Genomic DNA, 23,703 nt, shown 5'->3' on the forward strand with positions numbered 1-23,703 from the left:
CCCAGCAGGTGGCAGGCTGTGGGTGCAAGAGCAGTCCAGCTCTGGGGCACCCTGCTCTGAGCAGTGGGAGCTGCTCAGAAGAGTCCTTCCCTGTGGCTTGTCTCCAGACTGCCGTTTTCCAAGGAACAAGGGATTTTCCTTCACTGAACCCCACCCACCCATTCCCAAAGTCCCATCCTGTCGAAGGGGACCACGGCAGCAAGGCAAGGGGATGTTTACCTAGGAACCAGTTTAGAATTCACTCTCACGACTGCATGGAGAGCACATGGCAGTTGCTCTGAGACAAGCACTAAAGATCTGAATCTTTAGTCTCAAGTGCACCATGCGACTCCTTTCAAAGGCACAGGAAGGAAGCCAGGAACTCTTTAAGGAAACGCGAAAGAATGTGATTCCAGTCCGCTGAGCAGCACCCGCCCGAAGGCTGGGAATGTTATGGACATTGTCGACCTCAGGGAAGAGGCCTTCGCTCCACAAGGCTGTTGACGTTTGCTGCAAATTCTATGAAATTGGGAGGATTTGTTGTCCCCAAATCAGATTCCACATCTCTCAGGAAAAGGGCCGCTGTGCCACTCGACTCGCACGCACGTCACGTACCTACCCTCCGGCCCGTGGGCAGTATCTGGGGAGCACACGGTTGAGGACTTCTAGAGGGGATTTCACAGAGGGAGACCTGTACAAAGGCTCTGCCCTCCAAGCCTTGTGTGCATCTTCTTGGAGGAGGACGTTGCGTGTCTGCTCTTTGATTTCTCTAATGCCAACTGCACAGGATGCTTCAGTGTGTGCAACTCAGACTGGAGCGTGGGTCCATGAAACTCTGAACCTGTGACTTATCTTTCCAGGCATTTATTTGTGACGCGGCCTCTCCCATCTCAGGAGACCTGTGAGCAATCAAGCTCCGCAGGAGAGGTGTGTGCCTGGCTTGCAGGCGGCACGCTGCCACTTTCCTATCTGGCCTCCAGCCCAAATGGGCTAAACGCTTGGGTTACAGGTTTGCCTGGCCCCTCTGAGCAGAGAGAGGTTATGTCTGGGGAAGGGATTCATCAGCGAGGGAATGAGCTGCAGTCCCCTCTCCCCGGAGCTGGCCCGAAGCATGATGTAAGAATGCAGTCACCTTCAGGTGTTGGAGGGGTTAGAAGTCGCCATGGGATTCTGTCAGATCCCTCAGGACGTCTGGGGGAAGAGGCATTCCGTAGTCCTTGAGAGGCACAGCACGGGTGGTGGTGGTGGTGGTGGGGGTCCCCGGAGCAGTAATCCCCTAAATTAGTATAAAGGAGTCCTGGGCTCCTCCTGCAAGTTAGCCCAAACAAACGCGCCTTCACTGCTGCGTTAATAATCCCGAAAACCGGGCTTGAGGTGTAACTCAGTAACCGAGAACTCGCCTGGCATGTGGGAAAGCTCTCTGTTGGGGGGCAGAAGAATAACAAACGCCGCCGCCTGCTGAAGGGCCCTCCACTGTGCAGTGTACCCAGAGAAAGTACTCAGGGCGCATTGGACACCATGGAAACCACAGCAGACATCCTCCGCACCAAAATAAAAAGGTTCTCTGGCAACCGCGGGGTTAAGATCCATCAGAAGTCTTATGTTTAAAAGTGTGTTTTTCTCTCTCTTAGGAGATGCAGCAAAGAAGTAATTGGGTTAATATCGCTAGGCTTTTATCGAGAGAGAGAGAGAGAGAGAGAGAGAGGAGAGAGAGAGAGGCAGAGAGAGAGAGGAGAGAGGAGAGAGGGAGAGAGAGGCGGAAAACCAAGGCAGCTAAGTAAACATTGTATAAACGAGGTTCAATTTAAGACCCTAATATAATATTTCTCCTAAATATTTTATATCCTCATCCTATGCACTGAGAACCAGAACAACAACAACAACAAAGCCTCCCCTGCTAACAAGCTCCAGTAGAAGAAGCATGGGCCGTGCTTCTAAATGGCATCTCCTCACCCAGGCCTCACTTTAGAAGGAGCGGCCTGGCTGATCGGGCTCCCGGGCCAGACAGGGGCAAGATCCACCTGGGGAACCCTGTGGAGGAGCAAACGAGAAAGCCTCCCAGCACAGTGGGGTGGTCTAAGGGCTATGGGTGTCCTCGGTGCTGAGCAAACTGTGCTGCAGTTAGACAGTCGTGACGGTCACACGGAGACGGGGATACGTTCGAACTTCCGACGTAAAGAGAGGGTTGTATGGGATGTCGCTTCTGTTTCCTCACAAGGCTTACGCCGGTATTACTTAAACGAGCAATTTTCCTAACAACAGCAAGAACAGACCGAGGACTGGGGACCACTGGGACAGCCCTGCCACCTGCCCGGGATGGGGGTCCTGCCCGGGCGACCTCTCTGGGACCCGGCTGCACTCAGGGGACCTGGCTGTGCTGGGAGACGGCGCTTCTGCGGCAAGGAAACCCTTCCCCGTGCGCGGGAGCGTGCTGCCTCTCGTGTTCCTTGGGGTGAGGGCGAACCAGGCGGGTATCGGTGGTGGCATTTTATTAAAATTGCTTTTAATTAAATTTTCACTGTGGGAACCAACTCTCAAAGCCGACGATAGCAAACTGGTGTTCGGCATGACGTGGGGCGCTCATTAGTATTGCAGGTGGGTTGGTAGCTGCTGGAGCCGAGCCGACCCGTTTCAGAGCGAACCTGGCGCTTGGCCTCTCCTCCCTCCGCGGCGTGGGCGGCGCGAGCCACAGCGTGGGGCGAGCCAGGGAGCAGGCGCGAGAAGAGCTCTGCCTGCAGACTGCAGCCCGCAGCCTCTGGCCGGCCGGCCTCCCAGTGCGCGTGCGCGGCTTCTGCAGCCAGCCGGGACCAGCCCTGCGGACCAGCGAGCGGAGCGAGTGAGCTGTGTGGGGCGCTAGGCGAGGTCGAGCCGAGCACAGCCGCGAGCGACATGGGGGACCGGGAACAGCTGCTGCAGCGGGCGCGGCTGGCCGAGCAGGCGGAGCGCTACGACGACATGGCCTCCGCCATGAAGGCGGTGACAGAGCTGAATGAGCCCCTTTCCAATGAAGATCGCTATCTCCTCTCTGTGGCCTACAAGCATGTGGTTGTGGCCAGGCGATCTTCCTGGAGGGTCATCAGCAGCATTGAGCAGAAAACCATGGCCGATGGAAATGAGAAGAAATTGGAGAACGTGAGAGCTTACCGGGAGAAGATTGAGAAGGAGCTGGAGTCAGTTTGCAGTGATGTCCTGGCTCTGCTCGACAAGTTCCTCATCAAGAGCTGCAGTGATTTCCAGTATGAGAGCAAGGTGTTCTACCTGAAGATGAAAGGGGATTACTACCGCTACTTGGCAGCGGTAGCTTCTGGGGAGAAGAGAAACAGCGTGATCGAAGCCTCCGAGGCAGCCTACAAGGAAGCTTTTGAGATCAGCAGAGAGCACATGCAGCCAACGCACCCGACCCGCCTGTGCCTGGCCCTCAACTTCTCCGTGTTCTACTACGAGATCCACAAGGCACCCGAGCAGGCCTGCCTGTTAGCCAAGCGGGCCTTTGACGACGCCATCGCGGAGCTGGACACATTAAAGGAGGATTCCTACAAGGACTCCACGCTCATCCTGCAGTTGCTGCGAGACAACCTCACCGTCTGGACCAGGGACCAGCAGGATGAAGAAGCACGAGAAGGCAATTGAAGAGCCTTCGGGTCCCTGGCCCTTCCTTCACCCGCCACCCCCGTCGTCATCGCTGATTCTTCCTTCCCACAGTCACTGAATATCGAAACCTGTCTGTCTCTCTGCCTGTCTGCCTGCCTGCCTGCCTGCCTGCCTGCCTGTCTGCCTGTCTGCCTGTCTGTCTGTCTGTCTGTCTGTCTGTCTGTCTTGGCAGCACAACTGCTCAGATCTGCTCTCCCATCGTTTGGGGGGCAGCTTCGGATAGACTTTCACGGACATTGCTGGACTGACGGTTGCTTTGGGCCCGCAAGAACTCCAAAAGAACTCTTTGGGACTGTGCAGAAAAGTGTGTTCCGAATGAGGCACTTTACTGTGCCTGCTGAGCTGTGGCAGATCGGGGTGAATGTAACTGGGGAGTTGGGAAAGGAGAGTTAGCCAGCACGGGCTGTGGTTGATGTTTGAAACAAGCTGATAGTGTGTTGTTAAGCAGTACATCTCTGCATGCCAAAGTGAGCTCAACCCTCCCACCTGTTTCTTCAGCTGATGGAACACTTAGGGGAAGCTGATACGGGGAGACGACTTGCTCCTTTCCATCAGCTTTGTAACAAACTGTTTAACGTGAGGTTTCAGTAGCACTCTGTTTTGCCTCTCTGAATTAGGACGTGCACAAACCTTCTTCTCAGTGTAGTGCATCTAAAGTTTTGGTGTGTGTAGCTTTCTGTTTGGGGTTGCGATTGTTTAAGAATTATGGGCTTTGCTTTTTCCTGTTACTCCTTGGCTACTGTCCTTGTGCATCCTGACAGCGCCCTGTGCGTCAGCCCGTGTCAATCAAGATGAGTGATTTCATGACATGTCAGACTTGTAAAATAAATGTTTTGGAATCCAAAGGGTAAACAAATGCTGCTTTGGGGCTATTAAAAAAGTAGAAAAGAAATAGGGAGGGGGTGGAGGGGTGGAGGGGTGGAGGGGAGGGCAGAGGGATGGGGAAAAATATAAGAACCAAGATATATCATGTAAAGGTGCAGATTCCCAATGATGAATGTCATCATGTTGTATACGTAAAATGTGCCAATAAACTTACTGAATAAAACAAGTAAAAAAGAAACTGGCTACTTGCACAGCATGTGACGGGCCCTGGGTTCAATCCCCAGCCCTATCAAACAAGTAAATACCTGACAATTATGTGATGGGGGAGATTCAAAAGTGTACATGAAAAAAGGGGAATTCCTCTCTGGAAATTGTCATTCAGTCTGAAAGTCTGTGAACATATTCCAAGGTGCTGTGAATCTGTGTGTGGTTTCGTGCAGTGGATATTTTCTGGGGAAATTTCCATGTGTTACTCCTCCTATGATATATAGTCAGTCATATGTAGAATACATAAACGTGGTTTTATTTCAGCACCACTACTTGACTGATATAGTGGGTGATTTTATTGTCCTTCACCATTTTGCTCTTTGGCAATATCATTTTACTAAAGTGAATTTTACTGATGAATTTCAGTATTGTTTGAGGTATGCAGTAATATCACAGCCTCTCTGGAAAAAAGGGGGGTTTTGTTTTTTTGTTTTTAAGTGTTGAAAAAAAATCTCAATGGGGACATGTCAAAGACCCTCAGGTCCCTGTGGGCCCACTGTCCAAGATTGGACAATTTGGCCACGGTTGCAGTTTAGCTCTAAAAATAGGACCCGTATGTCTGTCTTTCTGTCTTTCTGTCTTTCTGCCTTTCTTTCTTTCTTTCTTTTTCTCTTTCTTTCTTTCTTTCTTTTCTTTCTTTCTTTCTTTCTTTCGGAGGTGCTGATTGTCAGAATGGGCAGGGTGCTGGGAATGTGATATGCAAGGGAGTATTCTGGTTCCTGTCTCTGCCCTTCTCTCCCCGATTCCTGGCCACCATGCAGTGTGAGCAGCTTTCCTCTGAGATGCCAGTTGGCCGTGATGTTTCTAACTTGGAGCTTGCAGGCTATGGACTGAAACCACCGAACCTGTGGGTCAAAATAAACCTCCCCTCCTTTCAGTTTCCAGGGTTGGATATTTCTGCCAGGGCTCGGGAAGTGCCTAGTAGAACCATGGAAAGGATGAATGTGCCAGGCATGGTGGGCCATGCCTGTTGTCCCCGCCACTTAGAAGAAAAATTGCAACTTCCAGGTCACCTTGGGCAACGTACAGAGACCCCGCGACCAAAAAAAGGAAAAAAGAGGGTGGGGATGCAGGTGATGGGTAGATCACTTGCCCAGCATTCACAGTGCCCTGGGGCCAAGCCCTTCCTAGTTCGGCAAAAGAGGGAAAAGACAGAGGGATGACAAGATACGAGGCCAACAGGACACACTGTTGGCAATCATGGAGACTGGCAAAGGCTGTGTGAGATTTCCTTTTACAAATTTCTCGAGCTTTTAGTTTTTTCTTTCTTTGTTTCTGTGTGTGTGTGTGTGTGTGTGTGTGTGTGTGTGTGTGTGTGAAGTGATTCAGCCCAGGCCTCTCACAATGAGTTCTATCCCAGGTCCTCTTTAAAAATTATTTTTTATTCTGAGACAGGCTCTTGCCCAATTTCTGAGCTTTGCCTCAGATCCTCCTGCCTCAGCCTCCTAGAGTGCTGGGGTTAGAGGCAGTTGCCACCACATCCGGCTAACTCTACTTTTGCACACTTTGCAAAAATGTATAGGGAAGACATGTGTCCTTAACATGGCATGGGAAATAAGGTCCCCTGGGCTTTTAGCAGACCTTTCAGAGGGAGACGTGTGGTTGATGTGCTCACAAACTCTCTTTCCACGTACTGGGTGTCACGGCTTGTATCTAGATGTGCCCCCCCCCAAGCCTCACGTGCTCACAGATGGGGCTTTTGGGAAGTGGCTAGATCTAGGGTATGTGAACATGGATTAAGGCTGTAAAGATTGGATTCGTGCACGGGTTGGTTTAGCATCGTTCTGGGTGTGCGGAATGGGAGGCCCCGCCGTGGGTGTGGGTGGCACTAACAACAGGCTTATAGCCGGGGTGGAACATAAAGGGAAAGATGGAAGGCAGGCTGGCTGCTCCCTGCCTGCCCTGCCACGGACTCTTTCTCTTCCGCCAGGCCCCTCTGTCATGCTGTCCCGGCTTGGAGTCAGCTGAGTAGGGACTGAAGCCTCGACCAACTCTGAGCCAACATAACCCTTTCTTCCTTCAACCTGTGGGTGTTGAGTATTTTGTCTCAGCGACGAGGAAGCAACTGAGACACTAGGTATATATGCTGTGACTTACCTTGGTCGGGAATACTTAAAATCCATAGACAGTCAGACATATGCCAGACTGGCAAGGTGCTTTTTACAAAATTAAAGCTCCTAATGTAACCCGGACATCAACGAATGAAATTGAGGTACAGAAGCGAATGAGAGGAAGTGTGGCCAGCACCGCCCAAGCTCTGTCCCGAGTACTTCTGCCATGGTCTTGAGCCCTTGGACGTATTCGGTAGAGCACTGCTACAATATTTTGCAAAACCTCCCGGGAATGTTGACTTTCCAAATCCAGTGCAACCTGCGGAGTTATTTTGCAAACCTCAGGATGAGTTGGATGTCCAGCAGAAGTATAAGAAAGGGAATCTGCCCCACTTGGCTACATCGAGAAGGCAGCTGGCATTGCCATGAGCATGGCCCTCCCACTTTCCCGAGAATTGGGCTTGAATGGGAAGGGGAAAGATGGCGGGAAGCAAATCCCCCGGATGTTCACGGTAGAGTAGCGATTTTTGAGTACAGTGACGGAGATGCAGCCACTAGCTGCCACGATCAGACCCGGGGCAAAGATGAGCGGGACGCGGGTGACACCCTTCTGGAGGGTCCCCACGTGCAGGTTCCGGAGTGCTGAGACAGTGAAGGCTCTGGTCAAGGGCCCTAGAATGCTGGCGACCACCAGGAGGCGGCGCTGAGCTAAACTGACAGCGGGAGGGAGCGAGGAATGCATGGCTGTAGGCCTATGGGCGACACATTCTGACTTCACTGCAGTTGTGATGGTGGTATATGCGGACTCTTCATATTCCCACACACACGGTGCCAGGGTAGGAGAGCGACAGGTCATCCACATGCCACACGTGGTCCATGGAAGTGCCGCCGAGGATCCACGTGATGGTGGCAACAGCGAAGCCTGGGGCCTGGCGACTGGCAGTGTGCACGAGGAAGGTCATGGCGGCTGCACACACAGGACAACTGCAGGCAGACACAGGGCATCCCGAGAGCAGGATCCTTGGGCCTGGGACGCCTGCGTGGGGAACAGAACCAGCGGGGAAGTGCTGCGATCCAAAGAGGAGGCTTTGACCTCTGGAAGGGCCCCAGGGTGCAGCCTGTGCAACCTTTGGGAAGAGCCCCGGGCAGATTTTGCAGAACGCTTTCAAATGCGCAAGCCCTCCATCTGTCCAAATCTGAGTGTTGGTCTGGAGACAGTAATTACGCTTGGCCCCAAATATTAGCCCCCAGAATGGTCATCACAGCACTGCTTGTAATATTGAAAATGGAGAAACCACTCCAAATCTGACAACTGGTTAAACAATCTATGCGTTCTCTGCACAACGGAGCTACATGCTGACATTAGAAAGAGAAGTGGAATCACGCAAAGTGGAGTGTGTGGGGCTCGGCTCTTTGCACTCAGCAGAGTGTGTTCAGAGTTCACCCGGGTCGTGGCACGCGCGAGGAGTGCATCCTTTCCCACTGTGTGGACATGGATGCGCCAAAGCGCACCTAGTCACGCCTCCATTTTACGCAACTGCACGGCTTCCACGCTCTGCCTATCGTGAACGCTGCCGCTATGAAAGCGCACGCGTAAAACTCTGTGTGGATATGCCCTCTTGTTCTTTTTGCTAGGTACCTGGGAACAGAATGGGCAGGTCATATGGTAAGTGCATACTTAACTCTTCAGAAACTACAAAACTATTTTCCCAGGTGGTGGCGCCAATTTACATTTCCACCAACTATGTGTTAGAAAGCCAGTTTCTTCACATTCCCCACATACCGTATTTTCAGTCGTGGTGTTTTTAATGCAGATGTTCTAGTTTCAATTAGTTAGCCATGTGACCAAAAAGATGATCACAATATATTGAGTTCCAGGAGTATGTGATAAAAGACTCTGCGTAATACATTCATGGATGAGAATTATACTGGAACCGTATATGCTGTTATGGAGAGAATTTTTTAACTGGGTTTGGTGGACTTTGATGGCTTTCGGGGGATGTGAAGCGTTAGATACATATAGAAAAACCCACAGAGGGCCGGGGATTTAGCTCAGTGGCACTGGGCCTGCCTTGAAAGCGCAAGGTCCTGAGTTCGATCCCCACTACCACAAAGGAAAAAAAAAAGAAAAACCCACAGAAGCTAAGTGTGCTACTCAGTAAATTGCAATGGGGCAGACACTCATGTAGCCAGCACTGCCTGCTCTCTCTCCTGGTGTCTCACCTCAGCATGCATCCCTAACATTTTACAGTAGTTTCACCTGTTTTTCAAAATGGACACAAGCCAGCAGGCATTTCTGTGTGACTGTCTTCTCCATTCCACTTTGCACTGATATACTCAGATTATGAGGATGTAAAGGAGTGCCTATTTGTTACACAGAATTCTGGGTTTCATCTGGAGGGTTCGTACATGTGTGTGACACGCACTGGTCGTTCTCATCCCCCAGTACTTCCCTTTCTCTTCCTACTCAGTCTCCCACTTCTTGCCATCAATTCCAGTGGAGAAACCCCGGAAGTAGGATTAGAGTGCCCGGGCCACAATGCTCCCAGAGGCGTAGTGGACAATAGGAAGGAGGAAAATCTGCAGACCTCAATATGTGAATCGGGGTGGGGTGCTTGTGCGAAGTTCCTGACTCCGTGCTATACCGACCGCATTCTTCAACATGAAGTCCTCCCATATAGTTTAAGGAAAGGACATGTTTCCTATATGCTAAGTACAGAAAAGGAGCCAAAGGAACGTATAAATACGTATATAGTTTACGATGCCTTTAGTGACTGTGCACTTGTAAGAGCCTCAGTTTGGTTTTTAACAGGAATCCAAATGAACACCCTTGCAAGAAAGTTTGGAAGGCAGTACTTGCAAATGTCATTTCTGGGTAAAGAGCTGTATCTTCAGGCTTGTTATGGTGTGTACGGAGAAGGTTCCCCAAAGGCCTCGTGTGCTCCCATTTAGAGACTTGTGGAAAGCGATTGGATCCTGGGGGCGCTGATTTGGGGGTTTTTGTACACCCACTGTCAGTGCAGTCATCTACCGGTGAGTTTGGCAGCCGAGAGCGCTCCTGGAAAACAAGGCCTGAACAGAAGTTGGGGGTCACTGTAGAAGGCAACATCTCCGTCCATGTCTCCTTCCTTCTCTCCCTGCTTCCCAGCCACCATGACATGAGCAGCTCTCTTCTTTCACGTCCTTGTACCACGCATTTCTGCCTCTTTATCCCCTCCCATGTATCTTGTCTTCCCCAAGCAATACTGAGGGCTACCATATAGTTTGGACCAAAATAGGAAAGTGCAAGGTGACCAGAAAGAAGGCCGAAGGAAGGAAGAAAATTTTTGGAGGGAGTGTAGGAGGAACAAAAGAAGGCAAGGAGGAAGGAAAGAAATCAGCACAGCATTTTGCATGGTGATCAAGGAAAGCCCGTTGAGAGCAAGGAGCAGTGGCACGGGAAGTGCCATTTTTGAAAGATTGCTGAAGAAAAGCCCAATGAGAAGATGTCATTTCAGTAAAAACTGACAGAGTAGTTTTGGGAGTATGGCCATTTTCACTATATTCATTCTTCCCAGCCAGGAACAAGGGATGTCTTTACATTTTCTTATATCCTCTTTGATCTCTTTTTTCAGAGTGTTGTATTTCTCAATGTAGAGGTCTTTTGCTTCCTTCATTACATTGGTTCCTAGATATTTCATATTTTTGGATGCTATTGTGAAAGGGATTGCAGAATTCCCATTTGGCCCAGCTATTTCTCTGCTGGGTATCTTCCCCAAAGAATTAAAAGAATCATACCACAGTGATATATGTGCACCCATGTTCATAGCGGCACAGTTTGCAATAGCTAAAACTTGGAGACAGCCCAATTACCCGTCAACTGGAGACTGGATAAAGAAGATGTGGTTTTTTAATGAAATGGAGTACTACTCAGCCATAAAGAAGAAGAAACTAGAGACATTTATAGCTAAATGGATGCACATTGAGGCCATACTCTTCAGTGAAATTAATATGACACACATGTGTAAATACCGAATAGTTTCTCTGGTGTGAAAAACTAAAAGTGTAAATAAGGATCAAAACGAATAATTGATATTGTGTAATAGGAAGAAAAGTTCTAAAGGAGTAGGGGAAGTGGGAGGGGTAGGGGAAAGGGAAGAAGTGAAAAGAAAAAATATGAGAAAAGGAAAAAAATGGAAACAGTCTTTGTAAATAGGGAAGGGTGGAGGAGGTGAAGGGAAGGCAGGGGAATGGGGAAAAAGTGAGAACCAAGATACGTCATGTAAAGGTACAAGATCCCAATGATGAAGGTAACTGTATTGTGTACCTAAAATGTACCAATGAACTTAATGGAAAAAAACTGACAGAAAAGGAGAGAGCTGTGGAGTTTGGTTCGGTCATAATAAGTGTGCAGTACCTATTATATGACTGAGACATCCGGTGGTCATCCAGGTAGGCAACAATGAGGCCAGACACCTAAGAAGGCTACAGAGATATTAGGCAAGTCTTCTGTGCCAGTCTGCTTGGCAACTCAACTTCATAACGTGCATTGGTCAAACTAAGGCATTGGGTTTATGGAATTCCAAGAAATCAACAAGATTCCATCATTCTGAACAGTTATGACAATGTTGGGTTTGGTCACACTGTCCAACAGAATGAAGGAACCAGGTCACTCCAAAGAAGAAACATTGAATCCAAGGCTTAGAAAGATTAAAATACTGTATAAGCTTGAGGTTTGTGGATCCAGGAATTAAGGAAATGCTCAAAAAATGCAGCAGAGTTTAAAAGTGACCAGAACTCACGTGGGAAACCACTCTCCCACCAAAGCCAAAACAAACCAAGCAAGAAAATAAACAATGGTAACATTGAATTCTAACCACCACAAGTGGACACTGATATAAATAAGAAAATGGGAGACGAGTGATGGTTCTTCCTTACAAAGGAACTGATAAATATAGAAGGAAATGAAGACACAAAATCACTAGTAGAATAGTGCAATAACAGATGGGCAGAGTGGTGCACACCTGTGATCGCAGATACTCTAGAAGCTGAGGCAGGAGGATTGTAAGTTTGAGGGCAGCCTGATGTAACTTATCCTCCAAATGATTTCTCCAACTAAATACGAAAGAAAATGAAACCAAAGAAAGATAAGTTTACTCTGTAGATATCAGTAGACATGTCTGTAACTGTGTGACCTAGGTCAGCATTGCCAGTAATAGGGCATACAGACACCACAAGGCCTTCAGAACTGGAAAGTACTGGAAAGGACACACATCATTTCTGGAATATTCCTACAAAACTGCATAGCATCATTTCAATTATGAGATAACACTTGATAAATCCAAACTGGAGGACAGCAGAGATGAGAATGGAAGATTTCTGTGATCCTTTTACTGGCACTAAAAGTCATCCAGGCCCCACATGACACTGCTGCTCACCCCCACTCAGGATGAGATTATGCAAGACTCTGAGCGCCTGCCCCAAACCTTGAGTTAATGTGGGGGATGCGAGTGTTGGCCTCTAATGAGCTCCTATGCATGATTTGGGAGATGCAGGAAATGATCATAAGACAGGAAGGTTCTAGCTTTGTGTATAGTTTTACTCAAAATAAAATTTCAGGACATACGATAAACTCCAGTTAGTTTTTTTTTTTTTTTGGTACCGGGGATCGAACTTGGGTCCTTGTGCTTGCAAGGGAGGCGGCAGAACCGCTGAGCTAAATCCCCGGCCCATCAGTTAGTTTTATTTTAACACTTTCCTAAGGATTCTGATGGGTAATAATTTCTCAGTACTTCATAGAAACATATGCATAACTTTAATGGCTTTCCATATATGTTTAATATGAATATATGAATATTATATATTAATTTGTGGATAATAATTCCCTCGGTATTGTATGGAAATGTATGTATATGAATGTGTAGATGAGTGTATTATTCACTTCACATCCTCATAATGCAAATAAGCTTCCTTATTTAGGGGGCAGTACTGGTAATGGCACCTATAGCGCTGCACATGCTGGCCAAGAGCTCTGCCACTGAGCTTCAGCCGGCACACAGGCTTTCGAAGTGGAAATTTCCTACACAAAATGCTTAGAGTGAGCATGTTTTAAGAAAGTATAATTTAAAACCTATTTCTTCAACAAAGCTTTTGTACATAGGGAGGGGGGAATGGGATAAAATAAAAATTTTTAAAAACCTATTTCTTCAAAGGGCTATTGAGCCCTCCTCCACCCCATGTTTGAAGCCTGTCTGCTTCTCAGACAAGGAAAGGTCATTCTATGGGCTTTTCAGGAGATCTCAGGCCCCATGTTGGAGTTTGGTGCAAGGATGTCCTGTAACAGCTAGAATCTCATTTTCCAGGAACACAGGATCTGTGGTCTGGACTCCAAAGGTGGGTGGATTCCCAAATCTCCATGTCCAAGGCCCTAATAGGTCTTACAGCACAACATCTTATGGCCCCTGAAGGACTGAAATAACATCCAGTGGCTGAACAGGAGCCAATGTCTTCCAATTGCAGGGACCTTGGGGGACTCATTGCAGAAGAAAGACCTGGAAAAAACAGGAAAGGACTCCAGGAAGGGAGAGGCAGTCTGTTTTGTAAGCATTCATGAAGTGACGTTCAAATGTGCTTGCTGAAAAAGCTGGGGCATGCAGCAACCCAAGGATGGCAGAAAATGATCTAAGCAGATGGTGGCCGCCTCATCATTCTGTGGTTCTAATGGGCTCAAGTGAAAATCAGAAGCAATTTTCACAAGTTGTGGAACTTGGGTGGAAGAATTTTTAGCTGTGCAATGTACTTTTAACTCACAGAAAAGGAAAGTCCGGTGCACATAGTCTTGGCTCTGTTAAATGATGGCTTTACCACAAAGGATTATTTCTTGACAAATCCAGCTAGAGGTCAGCTTGGTAAAAGCCACACAGAGTAAATCTCACTCCAAGACCACTTGCACCCATGGCCTCTACCTTAGGGCTCCTGTGGCCCCCTCTGTGCACCCAGCTATGGGGTCAGCACTGCACCTCTGATCCCTGTGTGGACATCTTCCCCTCCTTTACCTTCAACTCACAGAGTCACCATCATTATTAGCTGGCACAGAATAGCGATGGGACAAGTGCAATCTGCACAATAAACAAAGGTTCATTAAAAAATCTGACAACCATTGTTATGGCTTGTATCTAAATGTCCTCCCAAAGCTTTATGCAGTCATACGTGAGGCTTTTCAGAGGCGGCTGGATCTAGAGTGTGTGATGCTGGGAACAAGAATGTGTGATTACCACAATAGTCCACTGATTGCTTTGGCACAGTTCTGGATGTGGATAATGGGAAGGACCACGCTGGGTGTGAGTGCTACCTGTCCTAAGGGCAAGTAGCCTGGATCCAATAGAAGGAACATAAAGAGGGTTGCTGCCTTCACTTGCCCTTTCTTAGCTACTGCTCCGTACTACTGTCTTCCCCCAGCCATGAAGTGGTTCTCCTCTATGATGTCCCTCTCCCATGCCACCCTGCCTGGGAGCCAGAAAACTGTGTACTGAAACTTCTACAAACTATGAGTTACCATAAACCTTTCCCCCTTTAACTTTGGGTGTCAGGTATTTTGTCTCATCAATGAGAAAAGTAACTAAGACAACTATTCTTCACTTAAAGACTGCTCCTTTGAGCGAAGAAAATGCTGGTGTCCTCAGATCTTTTTTCACCAACAGTTACAGTCTACTCACTGTGCAGGTGGCTGGTTTCAAGGAAGTCACATTTGAGATGAACTGACTGGTGCACCATGCCCGGCATACTCCTCCTACAGCACAGGGAAGGATACACATATAAAGGGTACCTGAACATAAAGTGCATAAACACAATTTCTTCACAGAGACTGTGTTATGTTTATGAAATATGTATTCACTGGTGAAAGACGGGAATATACAGAAAAGTATTATGTTGTTATTTTTTCACAACTAAATCACAACATTAAACACCTGCCACTTGAAAGAAGCGAGTTTTGTTTGGCTCATGTTTTCAGTCTGTGGTTGGCAGGTTTCAGGCAGAAACAGCACAGCAGAAAGGCATGAAGGACAAAAGCTGCTCATGTCATGGTGGCTGGGAAGCAGGGAGAGAAGGAAGGAGACATGGACGGAGATGTTGCCTTCTACAGTGACCCCCAACTTCTGTTCAGGCCTTGTTTTCCAGGAGCGCTCTCGGCTGCCAAACTCACCGGTAGATGACTGCACTGACAGTGGGTGTACAAAAACCCCCAAATCAGCGCCCCCAGGATCCAATCGCTTTCCACAAGTCTCTAAATGGGAGCACACGAGGCCTTTGGGGAACCTTCTCCGTACACACCATAACAAGCCTGAAGATACAGCTCTTTACCCAGAAATGACATTTGCAAGTACTGCCTTCCAAACTTTCTTGCAAGGGTGTTCATTTGGATTCCTGTTAAAAACCAAACTGAGGCTCTTACAAGTGCACAGTCACTAAAGGCATCGTAAACTATATACGTATTTATACGTTCCTTTGGCTCCTTTTCTGTACTTAGCATATAGGAAACATGTCCTTTCCTTAAACTATATGGGAGGACTTCATGTTGAAGAATGCGGTCGGTATAGCACGGAGTCAGGAACTTCGCACAAGCACCCCACCCCGATTCACATATTGAGGTCTGCAGATTTTCCTCCTTCCTATTGTCCACTACGCCTCTGGGAGCATTGTGGCCCGGGCACTCTAATCCTACTTCCGGGGTTTCTCCACTGGAATTGATGGCAAGAAGTGGGAGACTGAGTAGGAAGAGAAAGGGAAGTACTGGGGGATGAGAACGACCAGTGCGTGTCACACACATGTACGAACCCTCCAGATGAAACCCAGAATTCTGTGTAACAAATAGGCACTCCTTTACATCCTCATAATCTGAGTATATCAGTGCAAAGTGGAATGGAGAAGACAGTCACACAGAAATGCCTGCTGGCTTGTGTCCATTTTGAAAAACAGGTGAAACTACTGTAAAATGTTAGGGATGCATGCTGAGGTGAGACACCAGGAGAGAGAGCAGGCAGTGCTGGCTACATGAGTGTCTGCCCCATTGCAATTTACTGAGTAGCACACTTAGCTTCTGTGGGTTTTTCTTTTTTTTTTTCCTTTGTGGTAGTGGGGATCGAACTCAGGACCTTGCGCTTTCAAGGCAGGCCCAGTGCCACTGAGCTAAATCCCCGGCCCTCTGTGGGTTTTTCTATATGTATCTAACGCTTCACATCCCCCGAAAGCCATCAAAGTCCACCAAACCCAGTTAAAAAATTCTCTCCATAACAGCATATACGGTTCCAGTATAATTCTCATCCATGAATGTATTACGCAGAGTCTTTTATCACATACTCCTGGAACTCAATATATTGTGATCATCTTTTTGGTCACATGGCTAACTAATTGAAACTAGAACATCTGCATTAAAAACACCACGACTGAAAATACGGTATGTGGGGAATGTGAAGAAACTGGCTTTCTAACACATAGTTGGTGGAAATGTAAATTGGCGCCACCACCTGGGAAAATAGTTTTGTAGTTTCTGAAGAGTTAAGTATGCACTTACCATATGACCTGCCCATTCTGTTCCCAGGTACCTAGCAAAAAGAACAAGAGGGCATATCCACACAGAGTTTTACGCGTGCGCTTTCATAGCGGCAGCGTTCACGATAGGCAGAGCGTGGAAGCCGTGCAGTTGCGTAAAATGGAGGCGTGACTAGGTGCGCTTTGGCGCATCCATGTCCACACAGTGGGAAAGGATGCACTCCTCGCGCGTGCCACGACCCGGGTGAACTCTGAACACACTCTGCTGAGTGCAAAGAGCCGAGCCCCACACACTCCACTTTGCGTGATTCCACTTCTCTTTCTAATGTCAGCATGTAGCTCCGTTGTGCAGAGAACGCATAGATTGTTTAACCAGTTGTCAGATTTGGAGTGGTTTCTCCATTTTCAATATTACAAGCAGTGCTGTGATGACCATTCTGGGGGCTAATATTTGGGGCCAAGCGTAATTACTGTCTCCAGACCAACACTCAGATTTGGACAGATGGAGGGCTTGCGCATTTGAAAGCGTTCTGCAAAATCTGCCCGGGGCTCTTCCCAAAGGTTGCACAGGCTGCACCCTGGGGCCCTTCCAGAGGTCAAAGCCTCCTCTTTGGATCGCAGCACTTCCCCGCTGGTTCTGTTCCCCACGCAGGCGTCCCAGGCCCAAGGATCCTGCTCTCGGGATGCCCTGTGTCTGCCTGCAGTTGTCCTGTGTGTGCAGCCGCCATGACCTTCCTCGTGCACACTGCCAGTCGCCAGGCCCCAGGCTTCGCTGTTGCCACCATCACGTGGATCCTCGGCGGCACTTCCATGGACCACGTGTGGCATGTGGATGACCTGTCGCTCTCCTACCCTGGCACCGTGTGTGTGGGAATATGAAGAGTCCGCATATACCACCATCACAACTGCAGTGAAGTCAGAATGTGTCGCCCATAGGCCTACAGCCATGCATTCCTCGCTCCCTCCCGCTGTCAGTTTAGCTCAGCGCCGCCTCCTGGTGGTCGCCAGCATTCTAGGGCCCTTGACCAGAGCCTTCACTGTCTCAGCACTCCGGAACCTGCACGTGGGGACCCTCCAGAAGGGTGTCACCCGCGTCCCGCTCATCTTTGCCCCGGGTCTGATCGTGGCAGCTAGTGGCTGCATCTCCGTCACTGTACTCAAAAATCGCTACTCTACCGTGAACATCCGGGGGATTTGCTTCCCGCCATCTTTCCCCTTCCCATTCAAGCCCAATTCTCGGGAAAGTGGGAGGGCCATGCTCATGGCAATGCCAGCTGCCTTCTCGATGTAGCCAAGTGGGGCAGATTCCCTTTCTTATACTTCTGCTGGACATCCAACTCATCCTGAGGTTTGCAAAATAACTCCGCAGGTTGCACTGGATTTGGAAAGTCAACATTCCCGGGAGGTTTTGCAAAATATTGTAGCAGTGCTCTACCGAATACGTCCAAGGGCTCAAGACCATGGCAGAAGTACTCGGGACAGAGCTTGGGCGGTGCTGGCCACACTTCCTCTCATTCGCTTCTGTACCTCAATTTCATTCGTTGATGTCCGGGTTACATTAGGAGCTTTAATTTTGTAAAAAGCACCTTGCCAGTCTGGCATATGTCTGACTGTCTATGGATTTTAAGTATTCCCGACCAAGGTAAGTCACAGCATATATACCTAGTGTCTCAGTTGCTTCCTCGTCGCTGAGACAAAATACTCAACACCCACAGGTTGAAGGAAGAAAGGGTTATGTTGGCTCAGAGTTGGTCGAGGCTTCAGTCCCTACTCAGCTGACTCCAAGCCGGGACAGCATGACAGAGGGGCCTGGCGGAAGAGAAAGAGTCCGTGGCAGGGCAGGCAGGGAGCAGCCAGCCTGCCTTCCATCTTTCCCTTTATGTTCCACCCCGGCTATAAGCCTGTTGTTAGTGCCACCCACACCCACGGCGGGGCCTCCCATTCCGCACACCCAGAACGATGCTAAACCAACCCGTGCACGAATCCAATCTTTACAGCCTTAATCCATGTTCACATACCCTAGATCTAGCCACTTCCCAAAAGCCCCATCTGTGAGCACGTGAGGCTTGGGGGGGGCACATCTAGATACAAGCCGTGACACCCAGTACGTGGAAAGAGAGTTTGTGAGCACATCAACCACACGTCTCCCTCTGAAAGGTCTGCTAAAAGCCCAGGGGACCTTATTTCCCATGCCATGTTAAGGACACATGTCTTCCCTATACATTTTTGCAAAGTGTGCAAAAGTAGAGTTAGCCGGATGTGGTGGCAACTGCCTCTAACCCCAGCACTCTAGGAGGCTGAGGCAGGAGGATCTGAGGCAAAGCTCAGAAATTGGGCAAGAGCCTGTCTCAGAATAAAAAATAATTTTTAAAGAGGACCTGGGATAGAACTCATTGTGAGAGGCCTGGGCTGAATCACTTCACACACACACACACACACACACACACACACACACAGAAACAAAGAAAGAAAAAACTAAAAGCTCGAGAAATTTGTAAAAGGAAATCTCACACAGCCTTTGCCAGTCTCCATGATTGCCAACAGTGTGTCCTGTTGGCCTCGTATCTTGTCATCCCTCTGTCTTTTCCCTCTTTTGCCGAACTAGGAAGGGCTTGGCCCCAGGGCACTGTGAATGCTGGGCAAGTGATCTACCCATCACCTGCATCCCCACCCTCTTTTTTCCTTTTTTTGGTCGCGGGGTCTCTGTACGTTGCCCAAGGTGACCTGGAAGTTGCAATTTTTCTTCTAAGTGGCGGGGACAACAGGCATGGCCCACCATGCCTGGCACATTCATCCTTTCCATGGTTCTACTAGGCACTTCCCGAGCCCTGGCAGAAATATCCAACCCTGGAAACTGAAAGGAGGGGAGGTTTATTTTGACCCACAGGTTCGGTGGTTTCAGTCCATAGCCTGCAAGCTCCAAGTTAGAAACATCACGGCCAACTGGCATCTCAGAGGAAAGCTGCTCACACTGCATGGTGGCCAGGAATCGGGGAGAGAAGGGCAGAGACAGGAACCAGAATACTCCCTTGCATATCACATTCCCAGCACCCTGCCCATTCTGACAATCAGCACCTCCGAAAGAAAGAAAGAAAGAAAGAAAGAAAGAAAGAAAGAAAGAAAGAAAGAAAGAAAGAAAGAAAGGCAGAAAGACAGAAAGACAGAAAGACAGACATACGGGTCCTATTTTTAGAGCTAAACTGCAACCGTGGCCAAATTGTCCAATCTTGGACAGTGGGCCCACAGGGACCTGAGGGTCTTTGACATGTCCCCATTGAGATTTTTTTTCAACACTTAAAAACAAAAAAACAAAACCCCCCTTTTTTCCAGAGAGGCTGTGATATTACTGCATACCTCAAACAATACTGAAATTCATCAGTAAAATTCACTTTAGTAAAATGATATTGCCAAAGAGCAAAATGGTGAAGGACAATAAAATCACCCACTATATCAGTCAAGTAGTGGTGCTGAAATAAAACCACGTTTATGTATTCTACATATGACTGACTATATATCATAGGAGGAGTAACACATGGAAATTTCCCCAGAAAATATCCACTGCACGAAACCACACACAGATTCACAGCACCTTGGAATATGTTCACAGACTTTCAGACTGAATGACAATTTCCAGAGAGGAATTCCCCTTTTTTCATGTACACTTTTGAATCTCCCCCATCACATAATTGTCAGGTATTTACTTGTTTGATAGGGCTGGGGATTGAACCCAGGGCCCGTCACATGCTGTGCAAGTAGCCAGTTTCTTTTTTACTTGTTTTATTCAGTAAGTTTATTGGCACATTTTACGTATACAACATGATGACATTCATCATTGGGAATCTGCACCTTTACATGATATATCTTGGTTCTTATATTTTTCCCCATCCCTCTGCCCTCCCCTCCACCCCTCCACCCCTCCACCCCCTCCCTATTTCTTTTCTACTTTTTTAATAGCCCCAAAGCAGCATTTGTTTACCCTTTGGATTCCAAAACATTTATTTTACAAGTCTGACATGTCATGAAATCACTCATCTTGATTGACACGGGCTGACGCACAGGGCGCTGTCAGGATGCACAAGGACAGTAGCCAAGGAGTAACAGGAAAAAGCAAAGCCCATAATTCTTAAACAATCGCAACCCCAAACAGAAAGCTACACACACCAAAACTTTAGATGCACTACACTGAGAAGAAGGTTTGTGCACGTCCTAATTCAGAGAGGCAAAACAGAGTGCTACTGAAACCTCACGTTAAACAGTTTGTTACAAAGCTGATGGAAAGGAGCAAGTCGTCTCCCCGTATCAGCTTCCCCTAAGTGTTCCATCAGCTGAAGAAACAGGTGGGAGGGTTGAGCTCACTTTGGCATGCAGAGATGTACTGCTTAACAACACACTATCAGCTTGTTTCAAACATCAACCACAGCCCGTGCTGGCTAACTCTCCTTTCCCAACTCCCCAGTTACATTCACCCCGATCTGCCACAGCTCAGCAGGCACAGTAAAGTGCCTCATTCGGAACACACTTTTCTGCACAGTCCCAAAGAGTTCTTTTGGAGTTCTTGCGGGCCCAAAGCAACCGTCAGTCCAGCAATGTCCGTGAAAGTCTATCCGAAGCTGCCCCCCAAACGATGGGAGAGCAGATCTGAGCAGTTGTGCTGCCAAGACAGACAGACAGACAGACAGACAGACAGACAGGCAGACAGGCAGACAGGCAGGCAGGCAGGCAGGCAGGCAGGCAGACAGGCAGAGAGACAGACAGGTTTCGATATTCAGTGACTGTGGGAAGGAAGAATCAGCGATGACGACGGGGGTGGCGGGTGAAGGAAGGGCCAGGGACCCGAAGGCTCTTCAATTGCCTTCTCGTGCTTCTTCATCCTGCTGGTCCCTGGTCCAGACGGTGAGGTTGTCTCGCAGCAACTGCAGGATGAGCGTGGAGTCCTTGTAGGAATCCTCCTTTAATGTGTCCAGCTCCGCGATGGCGTCGTCAAAGGCCCGCTTGGCTAACAGGCAGGCCTGCTCGGGTGCCTTGTGGATCTCGTAGTAGAACACGGAGAAGTTGAGGGCCAGGCACAGGCGGGTCGGGTGCGTTGGCTGCATGTGCTCTCTGCTGATCTCAAAAGCTTCCTTGTAGGCTGCCTCGGAGGCTTCGATCACGCTGTTTCTCTTCTCCCCAGAAGCTACCGCTGCCAAGTAGCGGTAGTAATCCCCTTTCATCTTCAGGTAGAACACCTTGCTCTCATACTGGAAATCACTGCAGCTCTTGATGAGGAACTTGTCGAGCAGAGCCAGGACATCACTGCAAACTGACTCCAGCTCCTTCTCAATCTTCTCCCGGTAAGCTCTCACGTTCTCCAATTTCTTCTCATTTCCATCGGCCATGGTTTTCTGCTCAATGCTGCTGATGACCCTCCAGGAAGATCGCCTGGCCACAACCACATGCTTGTAGGCCACAGAGAGGAGATAGCGATCTTCATTGGAAAGGGGCTCATTCAGCTCTGTCACCGCCTTCATGGCGGAGGCCATGTCGTCGTAGCGCTCCGCCTGCTCGGCCAGCCGCGCCCGCTGCAGCAGCTGTTCCCGGTCCCCCATGTCGCTCGCGGCTGTGCTCGGCTCGACCTCGCCTAGCGCCCCACACAGCTCACTCGCTCCGCTCGCTGGTCCGCAGGGCTGGTCCCGGCTGGCTGCAGAAGCCGCGCACGCGCACTGGGAGGCCGGCCGGCCAGAGGCTGCGGGCTGCAGTCTGCAGGCAGAGCTCTTCTCGCGCCTGCTCCCTGGCTCGCCCCACGCTGTGGCTCGCGCCGCCCACGCCGCGGAGGGAGGAGAGGCCAAGCGCCAGGTTCGCTCTGAAACGGGTCGGCTCGGCTCCAGCAGCTACCAACCCACCTGCAATACTAATGAGCGCCCCCACGTCATGCCGAACACCAGTTTGCTATCGTCGGCTTTGAGAGTTGGTTCCCACAGTGAAAATTTAATTAAAAGCAATTTTAATAAAATGCCACCACCGATACCCGCCTGGTTCGCCCTCACCCCAAGGAACACGAGAGGCAGCACGCTCCCGCGCACGGGGAAGGGTTTCCTTGCCGCAGAAGCGCCGTCTCCCAGCACAGCCAGGTCCCCTGAGTGCAGCCGGGTCCCAGAGAGGTCGCCCGGGCAGGACCCCCATCCCGGGCAGGTGGCAGGGCTGTCCCAGTGGTCCCCAGTCCTCGGTCTGTTCTTGCTGTTGTTAGGAAAATTGCTCGTTTAAGTAATACCGGCGTAAGCCTTGTGAGGAAACAGAAGCGACATCCCATACAACCCTCTCTTTACGTCGGAAGTTCGAACGTATCCCCGTCTCCGTGTGACCGTCACGACTGTCTAACTGCAGCACAGTTTGCTCAGCACCGAGGACACCCATAGCCCTTAGACCACCCCACTGTGCTGGGAGGCTTTCTCGTTTGCTCCTCCACAGGGTTCCCCAGGTGGATCTTGCCCCTGTCTGGCCCGGGAGCCCGATCAGCCAGGCCGCTCCTTCTAAAGTGAGGCCTGGGTGAGGAGATGCCATTTAGAAGCACGGCCCATGCTTCTTCTACTGGAGCTTGTTAGCAGGGGAGGCTTTGTTGTTGTTGTTGTTCTGGTTCTCAGTGCATAGGATGAGGATATAAAATATTTAGGAGAAATATTATATTAGGGTCTTAAATTGAACCTCGTTTATACAATGTTTACTTAGCTGCCTTGGTTTTCCGCCTCTCTCTCCCTCTCTCCTCTCTCCTCTCTCTCTCTGCCTCTCTCTCTCTCCTCTCTCTCTCTCTCTCTCTCTCTCTCGATAAAAGCCTAGCGATATTAACCCAATTACTTCTTTGCTGCATCTCCTAAGAGAGAGAAAAACACACTTTTAAACATAAGACTTCTGATGGATCTTAACCCCGCGGTTGCCAGAGAACCTTTTTATTTTGGTGCGGAGGATGTCTGCTGTGGTTTCCATGGTGTCCAATGCGCCCTGAGTACTTTCTCTGGGTACACTGCACAGTGGAGGGCCCTTCAGCAGGCGGCGGCGTTTGTTATTCTTCTGCCCCCCAACAGAGAGCTTTCCCACATGCCAGGCGAGTTCTCGGTTACTGAGTTACACCTCAAGCCCGGTTTTCGGGATTATTAACGCAGCAGTGAAGGCGCGTTTGTTTGGGCTAACTTGCAGGAGGAGCCCAGGACTCCTTTATACTAATTTAGGGGATTACTGCTCCGGGGACCCCCACCACCACCACCACCACCCGTGCTGTGCCTCTCAAGGACTACGGAATGCCTCTTCCCCCAGACGTCCTGAGGGATCTGACAGAATCCCATGGCGACTTCTAACCCCTCCAACACCTGAAGGTGACTGCATTCTTACATCATGCTTCGGGCCAGCTCCGGGGAGAGGGGACTGCAGCTCA

At 49.3% G+C, this 23,703-nt stretch overlaps 2 protein-coding genes and 2 pseudogenes across 3 annotated transcripts; 2 read left to right on the forward strand and 2 right to left on the reverse strand.

Moving 5' to 3' along the window:
* The first annotated feature begins 2,667 nt into the window (after nucleotides 1–2,667).
* LOC101712650 (14-3-3 protein eta) lies at nucleotides 2,668–4,693 on the forward strand. The gene has a single exon (XM_004875484.4). The coding sequence runs from the start codon at nucleotides 2,869–2,871 to the stop codon at nucleotides 3,607–3,609; it is 741 nt and encodes a 246-aa protein (XP_004875541.1). The 5' UTR covers nucleotides 2,668–2,868; the 3' UTR covers nucleotides 3,610–4,693.
* Nucleotides 4,694–7,170: 2,477 nt separating this feature from the next.
* On the reverse strand, nucleotides 7,171–7,735 carry LOC147823308 (claudin-34-like; annotated as a pseudogene).
* A 9,512-nt stretch (nucleotides 7,736–17,247) lies between these two features.
* Nucleotides 17,248–17,592, forward strand: LOC147823309 (claudin-34-like). The gene has a single exon (XM_087193773.1). The coding sequence runs from the start codon at nucleotides 17,248–17,250 to the stop codon at nucleotides 17,590–17,592; it is 345 nt and encodes a 114-aa protein (XP_087049899.1).
* A 2,469-nt stretch (nucleotides 17,593–20,061) lies between these two features.
* Nucleotides 20,062–22,087, reverse strand: LOC147823310 (14-3-3 protein eta pseudogene; annotated as a pseudogene). The gene has a single exon (XR_015444142.1). The product of XR_015444142.1 is annotated as a 14-3-3 protein eta pseudogene (transcript).
* Nucleotides 22,088–23,703: the final 1,616 nt, after the last annotated feature.

Source organism: Heterocephalus glaber, unplaced genomic scaffold, assembly GCF_053883595.1.
Source record: "Heterocephalus glaber isolate CG9 unplaced genomic scaffold, H.glaber_assembly_v1.0 deba00001594, whole genome shotgun sequence".
NCBI lineage: Eukaryota > Metazoa > Chordata > Mammalia > Rodentia > Bathyergidae > Heterocephalus > Heterocephalus glaber.

Coding starts and splice junctions, on each gene's coding strand:
- LOC101712650 (XM_004875484.4), top strand. CDS start 2,869: ATGGGGGACCGGGAACAGCTGCTGCAGCGGGCGCGGCTGGCCGAGCAG.
- LOC147823309 (XM_087193773.1), top strand. CDS start 17,248: ATGCATTCCTCGCTCCCTCCCGCTGTCAGTTTAGCTCAGCGCCGCCTC.